The sequence below is a fragment of the Ambystoma mexicanum genome, chromosome 11, assembly GCF_040938575.1.
Source record: "Ambystoma mexicanum isolate Mex_15411 chromosome 11, UKY_AmexF1_1, whole genome shotgun sequence".
Taxonomy (NCBI): domain Eukaryota; kingdom Metazoa; phylum Chordata; class Amphibia; order Caudata; family Ambystomatidae; genus Ambystoma; species Ambystoma mexicanum.
The window spans coordinates 1,008,255,345-1,008,270,151 of record NC_090934.1 but is presented as its reverse complement, the minus strand read 5'-3'; the positions used below and the strand labels follow the sequence as shown (position 1 = coordinate 1,008,270,151).

At 50.3% G+C, this 14,807-nt stretch overlaps 1 protein-coding gene across 3 annotated transcripts in view; it reads right to left on the bottom strand.

Moving 5' to 3' along the window:
- The window catches only part of MORF4L1 (mortality factor 4 like 1), a 601,305-nt gene that overhangs the window by 289,100 nt on the left and 297,398 nt on the right, over nucleotides 1-14,807 (bottom strand). For all 3 annotated transcript variants that reach the window (XM_069624205.1, XM_069624206.1, XM_069624207.1), the window contains one exon: nucleotides 6,393-6,418. In XM_069624205.1, coding sequence (XP_069480306.1) covers nucleotides 6,393-6,418 — 26 coding nt within the window. The remainder of the gene's footprint in view (nucleotides 1-6,392; nucleotides 6,419-14,807) is intronic.

The window sequence follows — 14,807 nt, the reverse complement described above, 5'->3', positions numbered from 1 at the left end:
AGGTCTGCAACCTCTCAAGGCTCTCGTCAGCCTTGCTGCCAAAAAGATGTTCACCATCAAAGGGCATGTTGAGGAGCCAGGTTTGCACATCAGGAGCAAACCCCAACTTCCGCAACCACACAAACCTGCATATTACGGTGCTCGCCGCCATGGACCGGCTGACACAATCCGCCATGTCCAAACCTGACTGAACGGACTCACACATAGCATCCTTGCCATCCTGTACAATAGCAAGAAAACCATCCCGTTCCTCCCCTTCGGGAATATGTTCAGCCGCCAATGAAATACAGTTCCACAGAGTGCGCGTGAAACGTGACAAGGCACACACGGAGTTGGCTGCCTGTAAAGCCATACCCCCTGAAGAAAACACTTTCTTTGCCCAGCCATCAAAACGCTTGTCGTCCCCATCTGGAGGGATGGTAGGGTACGACGCCTGCTTTGCTGGGGGCGTAGCCGCCTGCACCACCAAACTCTCCGGAGTGGGGTGCGTTGTCAAGTAACAGGGGTCGCTACTGGCTGGGCGGTGTTTTCGCGGCAAAGATTTGCTTACTGCAGGGAGACTCTCCAGGGCAGTACAAGCCGCCGGATCCTTCTTTGCAAAGCCATATGGAAAGGCAGTACCGGGTCAGTTGGAGGACCTTGGCCGAGAATGTCCGTCAGGTCATCCTGCAGAAAATCTACATATGGTGCCGACCACCCCCAAGTATTCAGTGACCCTCGACATAAGGCCCGGTACGAGGACTCGGCATGGGTGCCAGGCTCAGGCCTACAGACCTCCACCTCCGGAGAGGTGTCCAGACCACTGGTGTCGTGCAGCGACTGACGCAGGTCTTCAATCTGGCCATGACCGGACAAAATCTCATCAGGCACCTCCTCAGGCACCATACCTTCCTCATCCTTCAGAAATATAATCCAGAGGTTGGAAGGAGGGCACAGAAAAAGGGACAAAGACACATTCTTTGCCTTGGCCAGAACCTTTCTGGGGGGTTCCACCGTGCCACGGAGTACCGCCGACAAAGCAGCCTCGAAAGGCGTCGACGGAATCAGAGTCGACGTTGAGCGTGGCGCCGAAAACTTTGACGGCGTCGACACTGTCCTCTAGGGCCGGAGCGTGTCCTTCGACAGCCTGCGCGCCAATGGCATTGACGGCTCCCTCGGAGGCGGAGCCTCAAGAGAGTCCTTCTACGACCTCGGTGCCAAAGGCGTCGATGTCTTCCTCGAAGACTTCATAGGCTCCGACAGTCTTGAGGGCGTCGAGGACCGGGACCTGGAAGGGGCATGCCTAGAGCGACCAGCCTTCTCCGACCGGGACCTCGAAGGCACCCGGTGGTCGCGACGACCGCTCGAGCCCAAAGGCGCACGAGTGGCGTCTCTAGCACGCTCACGGCCGGCGTCTTTCGACGGCGCGGATGGAATGGAGCCCTGCGACTGAAAAATCACCATCATCTCCTGCTGGAACTAATCCCATTCCTCAGGAGTGGAATGCTTGTTGGGACAAGCAACCTGCCGACGGGCGGAGTCCTCGAATGAGGACGGGGGAGGCGACCTGCGACGGCGCTTCCGTGAGTGCCTCGAAGAGGCAGAGGAATGGCGAGACCGACTCCTGGACTGAGACACCCCCCAGACTCACGACGACAATGCGGAGAGTCGCCCCTCCAATCGTCTGTCGAAAGTCCAGTGGATTGCGACTTCCGGGGCTTGGCCACCTTACCCCACCGACAGCTTCTTGCGCTTTCGCAAGGCCTTCGATGTAAGCGACTGGCAGTCGACAGTCATCCGTATCGTGGTCCTCCCCGAGGCACCAAAGGCAAGCGTTGTGCGTGTCCGTCAACGACATCTTGGACCCGCAAACCCAACACTTCTTATAACCTGACCGCGGGGTGGAAGAAGCCGAAGACATTAATACACAAACTAACAGGTTCGAAGAACCGAAAGAACAGGATTCAGTAGAACCAAGGCGCGCCGAGATCTCCGAAGCGAACATGTTCGCGGAAAAAACGGAACCAAAGCTAAGGGCGTCATGCGTCCTACTTATAACATCCGGCGACGTCGACTCGACTGAGGCCCTCGAGGACAGAGTTATCGACGTCACCGATGCTGGCCACAGACGCAGAAAATTTTCCGAAGTAGCACAGCTGTGGTGATTACTTTCATAGATATGGAATACGTCTGAGGACCCCATCCCCTCGAAATCCTCTCGTCACTGCGACCAAGGTTCTACTGCATTGCATCATGAAGGAAACCAGCTGGAACACTTCCTTTTCAAGGTAATGTGGGGGCTTGAGGTATTAAATCCTTTTGCCATTTGGGGTGCTTCTCATCTTTGGGAGTGCGATTTAACCCTACACTAAGTTCACTTCACTTACCTTCATTGGCCTTGCTTTCTAAAGGGGACACCTTGAGTTGCTGCGATTTCTCTTTTGAACAATGACTATTTAAGAAAATGTTTCTACAAAGAAGAGCATCAGAACTTTGACTTTGGCTGTCCTGGATCCCTAAAGTCCTCCTTCTGAACCCTTTGGCAGTGCTCGTTTCCTTATAGGTTTTAAATGTTGAACACTGCTGGGATAAATGACGGCCTGCATCCCTTTGGGAGAATCTAAATTTTCTTATAACCAATCGGTCTGATCTAACCTTTCCTTCCTTAAATAACTAAATACTGCAAAGGTGATACTATATAAATGCTATACTGACCTCAAACGACGTCACCTATAGGTGCTGGAACATGTGTTACATATGAATGAATTACTCACATGCTTTATTGTTCACTGTTTTGAATTTAATCATACCTTGGGATTAATGTTACAGCTAATTGCTACTTTTTAAAGAATGCTTTAAATATCTTTGTGTATAGATAAATATTAAGTGTTTAAGTGTTTAATTGGATACTTGTATTTACTGGTTTCATTGCACCGATATAGAGCTCGTATTACCCCTCTCAAGATAAACATGGCTGCTCAGTCACACTACCAACTTGTGTAGTACAGGCCTATATTAAAAGGTGGGTTACCCAATACCAAGGAGATAAGTCTTGTGTAGTCCCACACCAGATGGACTGCACTCAATTTTACCTAACACCTGGACCATTATCAAGTGCATCGTCTTCCGAAGATCAAATCCGGCTGAAACTTTGCAGGCATCCGTGTGGACCTACAGAGGCAGAAATTCTTCTGCCAAGGTCCCCACACTAGAGTTCAGGACTGCGTAAGCGAAGAGAATCCAACCAATTCGCACTAAGAAAAAGGCACCAAAACCACAAAGCTGGAGTGAGCTGAATTCATTGCTGCCGACCCGTTCTTCCCAAGTGCTGCTGCATAAGCCCGCCAGAGGTCCCCTCCTTTTGTCATCACGACCAAGGAGCAGGAATCTGGGTCTGCAACGTTGCACCTAGAAGGAACCAAACTATAATGTCTTCTTCACTTTCAAAGTACTGTGGGCCTTTGGTTGCCATTACCTTGTGCCATTTTTCGTGCTTCCTGGCTTGGGCTGTGCAGTTTTCTTCAATTGAGAGTTGACTAACTCTTCTGTGCAGACCTTGCAGCTTGTGCACTATCAGGAAGGCTCCCCTTGAGCTCCTGTTTTTCTTCAGGAACCACTAATTAACCTTTCCTATGAACATCTTCATCAGAACTGAAACACTGCATTTGACTTTGGCTATCCTGGTTTACCAAAGGTCCATCTTCTTTATCCTATTGGATTTGGCAATGCTGGTTCCGCCATATGTTTTAATTGTGAACACTTATTGCTAGGAGAGCATACTCGTTATTAACAGTTGCTAGTTGCGTTCTGCCTATTTTAGAAACTTTCCCACCCAACTCCATTTTGCAAAGGTGATATATATGTGTGATGATACTGACCTTAATTGGCATCACTGTGGGCTAGATATGTAAAGCATAGAAAAAGTTAAGTCACCTGCATTATTGTTTCCTATATGGATTCCATTACACATTGAATGTTAGTAGTTGCTGCATTTTAGATTTGCTTGTGTGCCTTGTGTATGTATAAATATGTTTTAACACAACTTTAACTGAGTAAGTGTTTGCTTGGATATCTGTGTGAACTGATATCATTGTACTGCTCTACAGCTCACATAACTCCTGCCTAAGATATGCCTGGCTGCTCAGCCATACTACCGACATGTGTAGTACACGCCTATATTAAGAGCTGGGTCCCTAATACCAGGAGATGGTCTTGAGGTCCCACACCAGTTGAACTTTAGAAAAACTTACCTTATATTAACAAAGGTTACATTAACCGAGGTTAAAGAAACATTACCAGAGCTCTAGGACCTTCCAGTAAGACTGCACAGAAAGCGTTGTGTGATACTTTAGTAAAATGTGGAGAAACTGAGAAAAGCAGGACTCCAAAACAATATCAAACAGAGGAAAAAAGGGTTTGATGCGAACTTGGCGTTTTGGCACTGCAGCAGGGCTTCACCGGGCAAACCAACTGTCCAGGAGTTGCAGCAGGCGTCCTCTTCAAGTTCTTCTTGGTTCCTTCGTCCAGTGGCCGACTGCCTACAGCAGCTGTTAAAGCAGCCCGTGGTAAATGCAAACCATGGCAGTTCAAACGAAAACACTGCCACCAGCCCTTCAGTTAGGAAAGGCTAACATTAAAAATGTTACATGAGAATTTAGGCATAGGGGATACTAAGTAACCCCTCCAGCACTCTATTGTAAGATAGTGTGTGCTTGGCCTAGAGTTACAAAAAAGTAAAGTCAATTTCACTTTACTGCTCTAGGAAACAGTAGTTTAACCAAGAGAAGATATTTAAACCTTTGGGAAATCTAAGAGACTTCCCTGTGCCACTGCACTGAAGGTGCTGTGTGTCACAATGTAAAAGATTATGCCTATGGTGTTTGTCAGACTCCAAAGTTAAAATAAGCACAGAATCTAAATAAAAATAAATATACATGATTGAGAAAAAGGGCTAACTATCCAGGTTAGAAATGTAGTAAAGTCCCAAGTCAAGCAAAAGAGCAGGGGTCTCCAAGGTCGAAGGGAATTAGCACATTTCTGAGAATTCTCCCCAACAAAGTATGAGGAAAAATAATCCACCAGTTCTGGAGGTCTCACAAGTGTGAGATCTTACCCCAACACCAAGATTAGAGTAAAATAATGAGTGCGCAGAGAAGGGTTCACACTCACTCCGGAGAAAAGAGTCCAGCAAAAAGTGGTGGGGTGCTTGCAGGTGAACAGAATTTCACTGAAAAAGGAAACTCTACTCGAAAAGTGAGTTACATGTAAAAATACAGGACAACAAATGGGACAGTCAGTCTCCCTTCATTGGTTCTCTTAAAGGCTGACCAGGGCCCAGAAAAACAAATTAGTTTAGCAGGAAAGCAAACCTGAAAGGTGTTACTTATCTGCCAATACTCTAAGACCTGGACAAATATGCTGGTGATCCCCCAATGAAATCATGGTGAAGGGAGCTGCAAAATTAAAAGTGTTCAACATTCAGCCATGCAACCAAGAGTTTGGTTAAACTTCGGAGGTTCTGAAAACCTCTCCCAACGATTATGGTAAGTTAGTAAGCAATTAAAAAACTGGATTCGGGTAGCGCCTGGAAATGAAGGTTAAACTAGCAGGTTGTTGTGCTGGAGAAGGCAAGGCTGCACAAGTTTACAATGTCCAATCAAAAGCACAGTAGGGGCATGCAGTTTTTCAGAATTGGGTTAGGTTTATGTATGAATGATTGGATTGTTGCTAAGTAGATTAAGGTTCAGGCTTCAAAGAGAAAATTGAAGGCGCATTGGACAAGAAATAAAGGTAATCCCGACAAAATCGAGGAAATTTGGGGTCAAGGACATTGCACCATTCATTTCACTTGACACTCCTTCCTACCAAGTCCTTGCAGTGACTTGTTTCGAACTACCCTACATCACGCATGGTTTTACAGGTTTTTTTTTTATTTTTTTATTTTCAGGACCATAGCATCAGGTTATGTTTTAAATGTTGTGCCTATATCATTTTGCTATGTGTTTGATTATGAACATGTTGACTCGACTTTCTTAAGTTCTGTTTGTGCTTCTAAAATAAAAAATTGAAACTTGAAAATCTATGTTCAAAGTACCCGGCCACCTCATAAGTCAAGCTGCCTTTGGTGAACCAAAAGTGTTTTTGTAGGTCAGGAATTGGGTACTGGGAGCAAGAAAGCAGCCTCCAGGGAGCTTCACTGCCCGAGATCTACAGTGCTTGAAACAGATCACCTAATTCCTGGATATTTGCCGACATGTTTTTGGCGAGAATGTTCTACACCACTTAAGAGTTTAAAAAAAATACAAAATAAATAGACATGCACACTATCTGTTCAGTAAGAACCCGGTTGCCCCCAAGTGCACCCTTTAGGTGTGGAAGTAATATACAAAAAAGAAAAGAAAAAAAAAACTTACTTTTCTGTTTGTTCTTTTTCGTTTTCCTAGAAACAAAAAAAAAATAAGTGTTCAGAAATATATTGCAGGTAAACATTAATAGCTAAACATACAGTAAAGCTTACATGAATAGTTAAATTACTGAATGGTTGCTGCACTACTGGTTCTAAAACTAATCAATATCATGACATTAGCAGTGGATCTGTAACATCACACAAAAGGGGTTCACTTCCTGCATTAGTAAGAAGAACAAGTTACTTTCTTACCTGGTAACGTTCTTTCGATGGGATGGTCCGACGACGTATTCCATATCTATGACATGTAATCACCACAGCTGTGCTGCTTCGGAAACTTTTTCGGCGTCTGCGTCCTGCGTCGATGACGTCGATGCGCCGCCGTCGAGGACCTCCTCCGACCTCCGACGTCATCCGATGTGATAAGTAGGACGCACGACGCCAGTAGCCTCAGTTGTAGTTTTTTCCCCAAGAACGTGTGACATTAGTCAACTGCCAGTCCGACACAAAGCCTTGCGGAACGTAAGCTGCAATCGCAACAGAAATTCTGCAGCGGGGAAGGCAGGGCGGGAGCGATATGGAATACGTCGTCGGACCATCCCATCGAAAGAACGTTACCAGGTAAGAAAGTAACTTGTTCTTCGAGGGGATTGGGTCCTCCGACGTATTCCATATCTATGACAGACTCCCAAAGCAGTACCAAATCAAGGAGGAGGGAAAGAATTTTAGAAACAAAATTTAGAATAGCCAATCAAATAGCAGAGCAAAGGACCGCCTTGCCAAAGGCCAGATCCTGCCCTCTGATGGAATCGAGGGAATAATGCCGTACAAATGTATGTACTGAAGCCCAGGTGGCAGCATCACAGATGTTGCGAATAGGAACACCCCTCTGCAGGGCAGTAGATGCAGCCATGCCCCTGGTAGAATGGGCCCGCAAGCCAGCCGGTGGGTCCTTACCCGCCAAGCGGTAACACTCCGAGATGGCCAAAATAATCCAGCGGGACAAAGTCTGTTTCGTCACAGCTTGCCCCAAGCGCTTACCAGCGTAACCAATAAAGAGTTGATCGTCCACTCTGACCCGGGACATGCGAGAAACATAAAAGCTCAAAGCTCTCCTAGGATCAAGCCTATGGAGCCTCTCCTCTTCCTTACCAGGATGCGGAGGAGGATAGAATGCCGGAAGAACAATCTTCTGGGCCAAATGAAATTCCGTCACTACCTTTGGAAGAAAAGAAGGACGAACTCGAAGGACAACCCTGTCCTTGTGAAATACAGTGAAGGGTGGCTTAACAGAAAGTGCCTGTAACTCACTCACTCTGCGAGCGGAAGTAACCGCAACTAAAAACACAGTTTTCAAAGTCAACAGCCTCAAAGGGCAAGAATGTAAAGGCTCAAACGGAGCACCCATAAGAAACCTAAGAACAAGGTTTAAATCCCAACCGGGCACCAGGAAAGGCGACGGAGGGAACACATTAGTGAGCCCTTTCAGAAACTGTGAAATTAAAGGGATTTTAAAGTAAGAACATTCTTCAGATGAGAGCTTAAAGATGGACAGCGCCGCCAGGTAACCTTTAATGGTACCCACTTGCAAGCCCCTGTGGGCCAAAGAAAGCAAAAAGGACAGAACCATGGGGATGTCACATGCAAAAGGATCCACATTCTGAACTCTGCACCAGTCGCAGAACTTACGCCAACGGCAACGGTACAGAGACTTAGTTGCGGGCCTCCGGGCCGAAAGCAACACCTCCATCACGTCTTCAGGGAGGTCCCAATCCTTATACCTCAACCTTTCAGAAGCCAAGCGTGAAGGTTGAGGGATCCGACCTCTGGATGGAGAACCTGACCCCCCTCCCGTGAGAGCAGATCGTCTCGGTAGGGAAGACGACGTGGAGGGCAGATGGACAAGTCGAGAAGGTCCGGGTACCACGTCCTCCGAGCCCACGCCGGAGCAATGAGGATCATCCGGGAACCGAACTTCCGTAACCTCGGCAGCACTTGCGGGATGACGGGGACTGGAGGAAACGCGTACAGCAGCGGGAATGACCACTCCACCACAAACGCGTCTCCTAAGGCTCCTTTCGGAGGAAATTCCCGCGAGCAAAACCTCTCGCACTTCCGGTTGACACTGGAGGCGAAGAGATCCACTTGAGGGGTCCCCCAAAGGGCGAAGATCTCCAGGAGAATCTCCTGAGCCAACTCCCACTCGTGAGAGATCGCGCTCTGCCTGCTCAGAGCGTCCGCCGTCACGTTTTCGTCTCCGGCCAGATGAACTGCCGAGATCGAAACTTCCTGCCGGATGGCCCAGAACTCGAGCTGCATCGCCTCCCTGCACAGAGGAAGTGACCCTGCCCCCCCCTTTTTGTTGAGGTAGTGCATGGCCACAGTGCTGTCCGTCATGATCAGGACAGTCTTTCCTCGCACAGTCGGCAGAAAAGCCTTCAGGGCTAGCCTGACGGCCCTCAGCTCCAACAGATTGATATGGAGTCTGGACTCCGACGGAGACCAACGACCGCTGACTGTCAGCCCGTTGGCATGAGCTCCCCATCCCGTGAGGGATGCATCCGTCACGATCGTCACCTCCGGCCAGGGTAGCCAAAATGGAGCCCCCTTCATCAAGTTGCCTTCGACGGCCCACCACAGAAGGTCCCGGGTGACCGAGGGCGGCACCTGAACCGGGTCCGACATCCTGCCGGAGGACTGCGACCATTGCGTCTTGAGTGCCCACTGCAAAGATCTCATCCGCAGGCGAGCCTCTGGCACCAGAAGAATGCAGGATGCCATGAGGCCGAGCAACCTCAAGAACTCGAACGCCGGGAGCGTCTGGGCATGCTGAAACTTGTGCACCATCTGCTGAATGTGAAGAGCCCTCACCTGGGGAGGAAAACACTGCCCCAGGGAAGTGTCGAGCACTGCTCCGATGTACTGGAGCTTCTGTGTTGGCGTCAAATGGGACTTCTTTAAATTGAGGGAGAAGCCCAGCCTGTGAAGGGAGTGGCAGGCGACGGACAGATGATCCAGGACTTGCTCGGGAGAGCTCCCCCTGATCAACCAATCGTCCAGGTAGGGGTAGACGTGAATCCCCCCTTGCCTGAGATGCGCTGCCACCACCACCATGAGCTTGGTGAAAACCCTCGGGGCGGAGGTCAAACCGAACGGCAGGACCCGAAACTGAAAGTGCGAGTCGCCAACCGCGAACCTCAGGTACTTCTTGTGCTTGGGATGGATCGGCACATGGAAGTAAGCATCCTTGAGGTCGAGTGACACCAACCAGTCCTGAAGCTGAAGGGCCTGGAGGACTTGAGAGAGAGTAACCATCTTGAACTTGTCCTTCCTGAGGAGTTTGTTCAAACCGCGCAAGTCCATGATGGGTCTCAATCCCCCGTCTTTCTTGGAAATCAAAAAATAAGGGGAATACCATCCCTCGTTCCTCTCCGCTACAGGCACCAGTTCTATGGCGCCTTTCTCCAGCAGGGCTTGAATCTCCTGCGCAAGGAGCGGATCCGGACACTTCAAAGAGAGGTTCCCCGGTGGATTGTCGCGAGGCCTGTGCCGAAAGGGAAGACAGTAGCCGTGGGTTATGATCTCCAGAACCCACACATCTGAAGTAATGGCACGCCACTCTACAAGATGCTGCGCCAGCCTTCCCCCAACCGGCGAACCATGGGACATGGCCTCATGACTGAGTAGGAGCGGCTGCGGCGTTACCTGAGGGCAAAGAGGCAACTGCCCGAGCGGCCTTGGCACCACGGGTACCTTGTCGTCCACCTCTGGTACCCCTGCGTTGGCCCCTTTGACTGCCAGCCCCTCTTGCTTTACCAAAGGACGAGTAATAGCGAAAGGAGCCACCCCTCCACTGCTGTCCCCTAGGACGAAAAGGCGGAGGTTGGCGAACTGCAGCGCCCAACGACTTCGCTGCAGCTTTTGAGGTCTGCAACCTCTCAAGGCTCTCGTCAGCCTTGCTGCCAAAAAGATGTTCACCATCAAAGGGCATGTTGAGGAGCCGGGACTGCACATCAGGAGCAAACCCCGACTTCCGCAACCACGCAAACCTGCGTATCACGGTGCTCGCCGCCATGGACCTACTGACGCATTCAGCTAAGTCCAAACCCGACTGAACGGACTCACACATGGCATCCTTACCATCCTGGACCATAGCAAGGAAACCATCCCGTTCGTCCCCTTCGGGAATATGTTCAGCCGCTAACGCAACACAGTTCCACAGAGTGTGCGTGAAACGCGACAAGGCACAAATGGAGTTGGCCGCCTGAAGCGCCATACCACCAGAAGAAAACACCTTCTTCGCCCAGCCATCAAAACGTTTGTCGTCCCCATCAGGAGGGATGGTAGGGTACGACGCCTGCTTTGCCGGGGCCGTGGCCGCCTGCACCACCAAACTTTCCGGAGTGGGGTGCCTGGTCAAGTAGCTGGGGTCGCCACTGGCTGGACGGTATTTTCGCGACAAGGATCTGCCCACTGCCGGGAGACTCTCCGGAGCAGTCCAAGCCGCCGCCACCCTACGCTGTAAAGCCATATGGAACGGCAGTACCGGGTCAGTTGGGGGACCAACATCAAGGATGTCCGTCAGATCATCCTGCACAAACTCCCCTGGGGGAGCAGACCATCCCAGATACTCAGACACCCTAGCCATAAGGCGCCGGTATGAGGAATCGGCATGGGAGCCAGGCTCAGGCCGACCAAATTCCACCTCCGGAGAGGTGTCCAGTCCACTGGCATCATGCAGCGACTGCCTCAAATCGTCAAATTGACTATGGCCCGAGACAATGTCATCTGGCACCTGACTAGGAACCAGGCCATCCGAATCCTCACCCGCCTCTGAAATATAATCCAAGTGGTGGAAAGGCACCCGAGAGTGCCTGCTCTTAACCAGAGCCTTCCTAGGGGGAACACCCGAGACACGGGGCACCTCCGACACGAAAGGCGTCGATGGCGTCGAGCGAATCGGCGCCGACGTCGAGAAAACCGGCAACGGCGCCGAGAGGATCGGCGTCGACGAAATCGGCGTCGACGTCAGATGCAGCGCCTCCAGTAATGGCGGCGTCGACACAGCCCTCGAAGCCGGAGCTCCGAGCGTGTACGTCGACGGCTTCGACGACTTCCTCGAAGCCGGAGCCACGAGAAAGCCTGTCGACGCCCTCGACGCCTCAGACGTCGATGTCTTCCTCGAAGACTGCACAGGCGCACACGGTCTCGAACGCGTCGAGGACCGGGACCTGGAAGGGGAACGGCGAGAACGAGCCTCCTTGTCCGAACGGGACCTCTCCCGTGACTCGTGCCGACCACTCTTGCGAGCGGTGTCTCTCGACCTCACACGGCCGACCCCACTCGGGGGCGCGGACGGTTGAGTACCCTGCGACTCAAGAATCGCCAACATTTTCTTCCCGAAGGAAGCCCATTCCTCCGGCGTCGCACGGCTGGTGGGATAACCGACGTGCCGGGCAGGGTCCTCGGAAGAGGACCTGGAAGGCGACCGGTGACGGCGCTTCCGAGAATGCCTCGAAGAGGCTGAGGAGTGGCGAGACCGACTCCTAGAAGAAGACCGACGAGACTTCCGACGATGACGCGGAGAGTCACCCCTCGAATCATCCGTCGAAAGCCCCGCCGACTTCGACTTCCGGGGCTTGGACACCCGACCTACCGACAATTTCTTCTTACGTTCGCGTAAGGCCTTGGACGTGAGCGACAGGCAGTCGACACAGTCATCCGTGTCGTGGGCCTCCCCGAGGCACCAGAGGCAGGCGTCGTGCGAGTCAGTCACCGACATCTTGGACCCACACTCCCCGCACTTCTTGAAGCCCGGACGCGGGGCTGAAGACGAAGTGGAAGACATCGTCGAAGGAATATTCACAAACGAACAGGTTCGAAGAACCAGAAAGAACAGAACTCCAAAGAGTCGAGGCTAGAACCGAGAAACACGAAGCAACACGTTCGCGGAAAAAACGGAACTGAGGCTACTGGCGTCGTGCGTCCTACTTATCACATCGGATGACGTCGGACGTCGGAGGAGGTCCTCGACGGCGGCGCATCGACGTCATCGACGCAGGACGCAGACGCCGAAAAAGTTTCCAAAGCAGCACAGCTGTGGTGATTACATGTCATAGATATGGAATACGTCGGAGGACCCAATCCCCTCGAAATGCTATTCTTTGATGCTGGGCATCGAGATGAATTTCCAGAATCACAGACTATTCAGAGTGGTCACCCTATTACGGTGAACAAGTTTTAGACACTTGGTCTAGCCAAACTATCAATGTTGCAAGCTGAGCAGTTAAGGCTTAAACTTTAGGAATAATCGTATTAGGGAATTTTCTTTTTGCAAATCTTACCATGTGTTCTGAGCCTCACAGCACTACTGCAGGACTCCCTGGGATTTGTTTTCATTTACTTTGAAGTAGATGAAGACCATAAAGTAGAACTAGTTACTCTTACCTTGTAACGTTCTTTCGATGGGATGTTCCTCCGACGTATTCCTTATCTTAGATAGAAATCCTTCAGCTTTGCTGGCCTCGGAAAATTTTTTCGCCAGAGGGCGCTGCGCGTCGATGATCGCCGAGTCGATGACCCTCGACGGCCTCCGTGCCGACGTCGACGTCATCCTGCCTATAAAGGCCGCGCGCAGCGTCCGTTGCTCAGTTCCGTTTTGTAGTCCCCAGTAATGTTTTTGGATTAGACTAATCACCTTGAAGGAGCATAGGCTGCAAACCCACAGGAAGTCATACTGCGGGGATGGATGGGAGGGTCGATAAGGAATACGTCGGAGGAACATCCCATCGAAAGAACGTTACAAGGTAAGAGTAACTAGTTCTTCGAAGGGATTGTGTCCTCCGACGTATTCCTTATCTTAGATAGACTCCCATAGCAGTGGTATTGTGACTGGAGGCGGGAGTAATAAAAGTTATGTTACCCTTCCAGAATGGACAGAGTGTAACACAGCCTTGCCGAATCTAGTTTCTTGACTAGAGGAGGAATCCAGGCTATAGAATTTGGTAAATGTATGTGCGGACGACCATGTGGCAGCCGCACATATATCTCGAATTGGCACCCCTCTTTGAAGGGCTGAGGATGTTGCGATACCCCTGGTAGAATGAGCCCTTAGATTTTGAGGAGGCTCCTTTCCTGCCAATTTGTAGCACTCCAGAATGGCTAAAATAATCCATCTGGAGATGGTTTGTTTTGTTATTGGAAGGCCCAACTTATGTCCTGCATAACCTACAAAGAGTTGGTCTGCTTGTCTGATCTTAGCCAATCTGCTGATATAGAAGCTCAAGGCTCGCTTAGGGTCCAGCCTGTGCAGTCTCTCTTCCTCCTTCCCCGGATGAGGAGGAGGGTAGAAAGAAGGTAATATAATCTTCTGAGTGATGTGAAACTCCGAGACTACCTTCGGGAGGAAGTTAGGCTTCACCTGAAGAACAACTTTGTCCTTGTAAAAGATTGTATGTGGAGGTTTACACGATAAGGCTTGCAACTCGCTAACCCTTCTAGCAGATGTCAATGCTATTAGCAAAACAGTTTTGAGGGTGAGAAGCTTCAATGAACAAGAGTGTAGTGGTTCAAAAGGGGCACCCTTTAGGAAGTTTAAAATTAGGTTTAAATCCCATAAGGGAACTTGAAAAGGTTTCGGGGGATAAACATTAGTTAATCCTTTTAGGTATTGTATTACCAATGGAATTTTGAAGTATGAAGGCTCCTCTGCAGTGCGCTTAAAGATTGATAGCGCTGCGAGATAGCCCTTAATTGTGCCAACCTGTAGGCCTGAATTAGCCAGGTAAAGTAAGAATGACAACACCATAGGTGTACCACAAGAAAAGGGTTCAATATTCTTTTCTCTGCACCAGCTGCAAAATTTGTTCCAACGGCAGCGGTATAGAGTTTTAGTTGCCGGCCTTCTGGCCGAAAGCAACACCTCCATAACATCATCCGGAAGGTCCCAATCCTTGTACCTCAACCTTTCAGACACCAAGCGTGAAGGTTGAGGGTCTTGATGGCTGGATGGAGAACCTGACCTTCCTTCTGCGAGAGAAGATCCTCTCTGTATGGCAGTCGAATTGGAGGGCAGATGGACATGTCTAGAAGGTCCGGGTACCACGTTCTCCTGGCCCAATCCGGGGCAATTAGGATCATGGTCTTCCGAAACCTTCTCAACCTCCTGATCTTTTGAGGAATGACAGGGACCGGAGGGAACGCGTACAGAAGTGGGAACTCCCAGTCCACTACGAACGCATCTCCTAGAGCTCCTCTCGGGGGAAATTCCCTTGAGCAAAATCTGTCGCACTTCCTGTTGATACTGGTGGCGAACAGATCCACTTGAGGGGTTCCCCAAAGGGCGAAGATCTCTTGAAGGACTTCCTGAGCTATCTCCCACTCGTGAGAGACTGTGCTCTGCCTGCTCAGAGCGTCCGCTGTC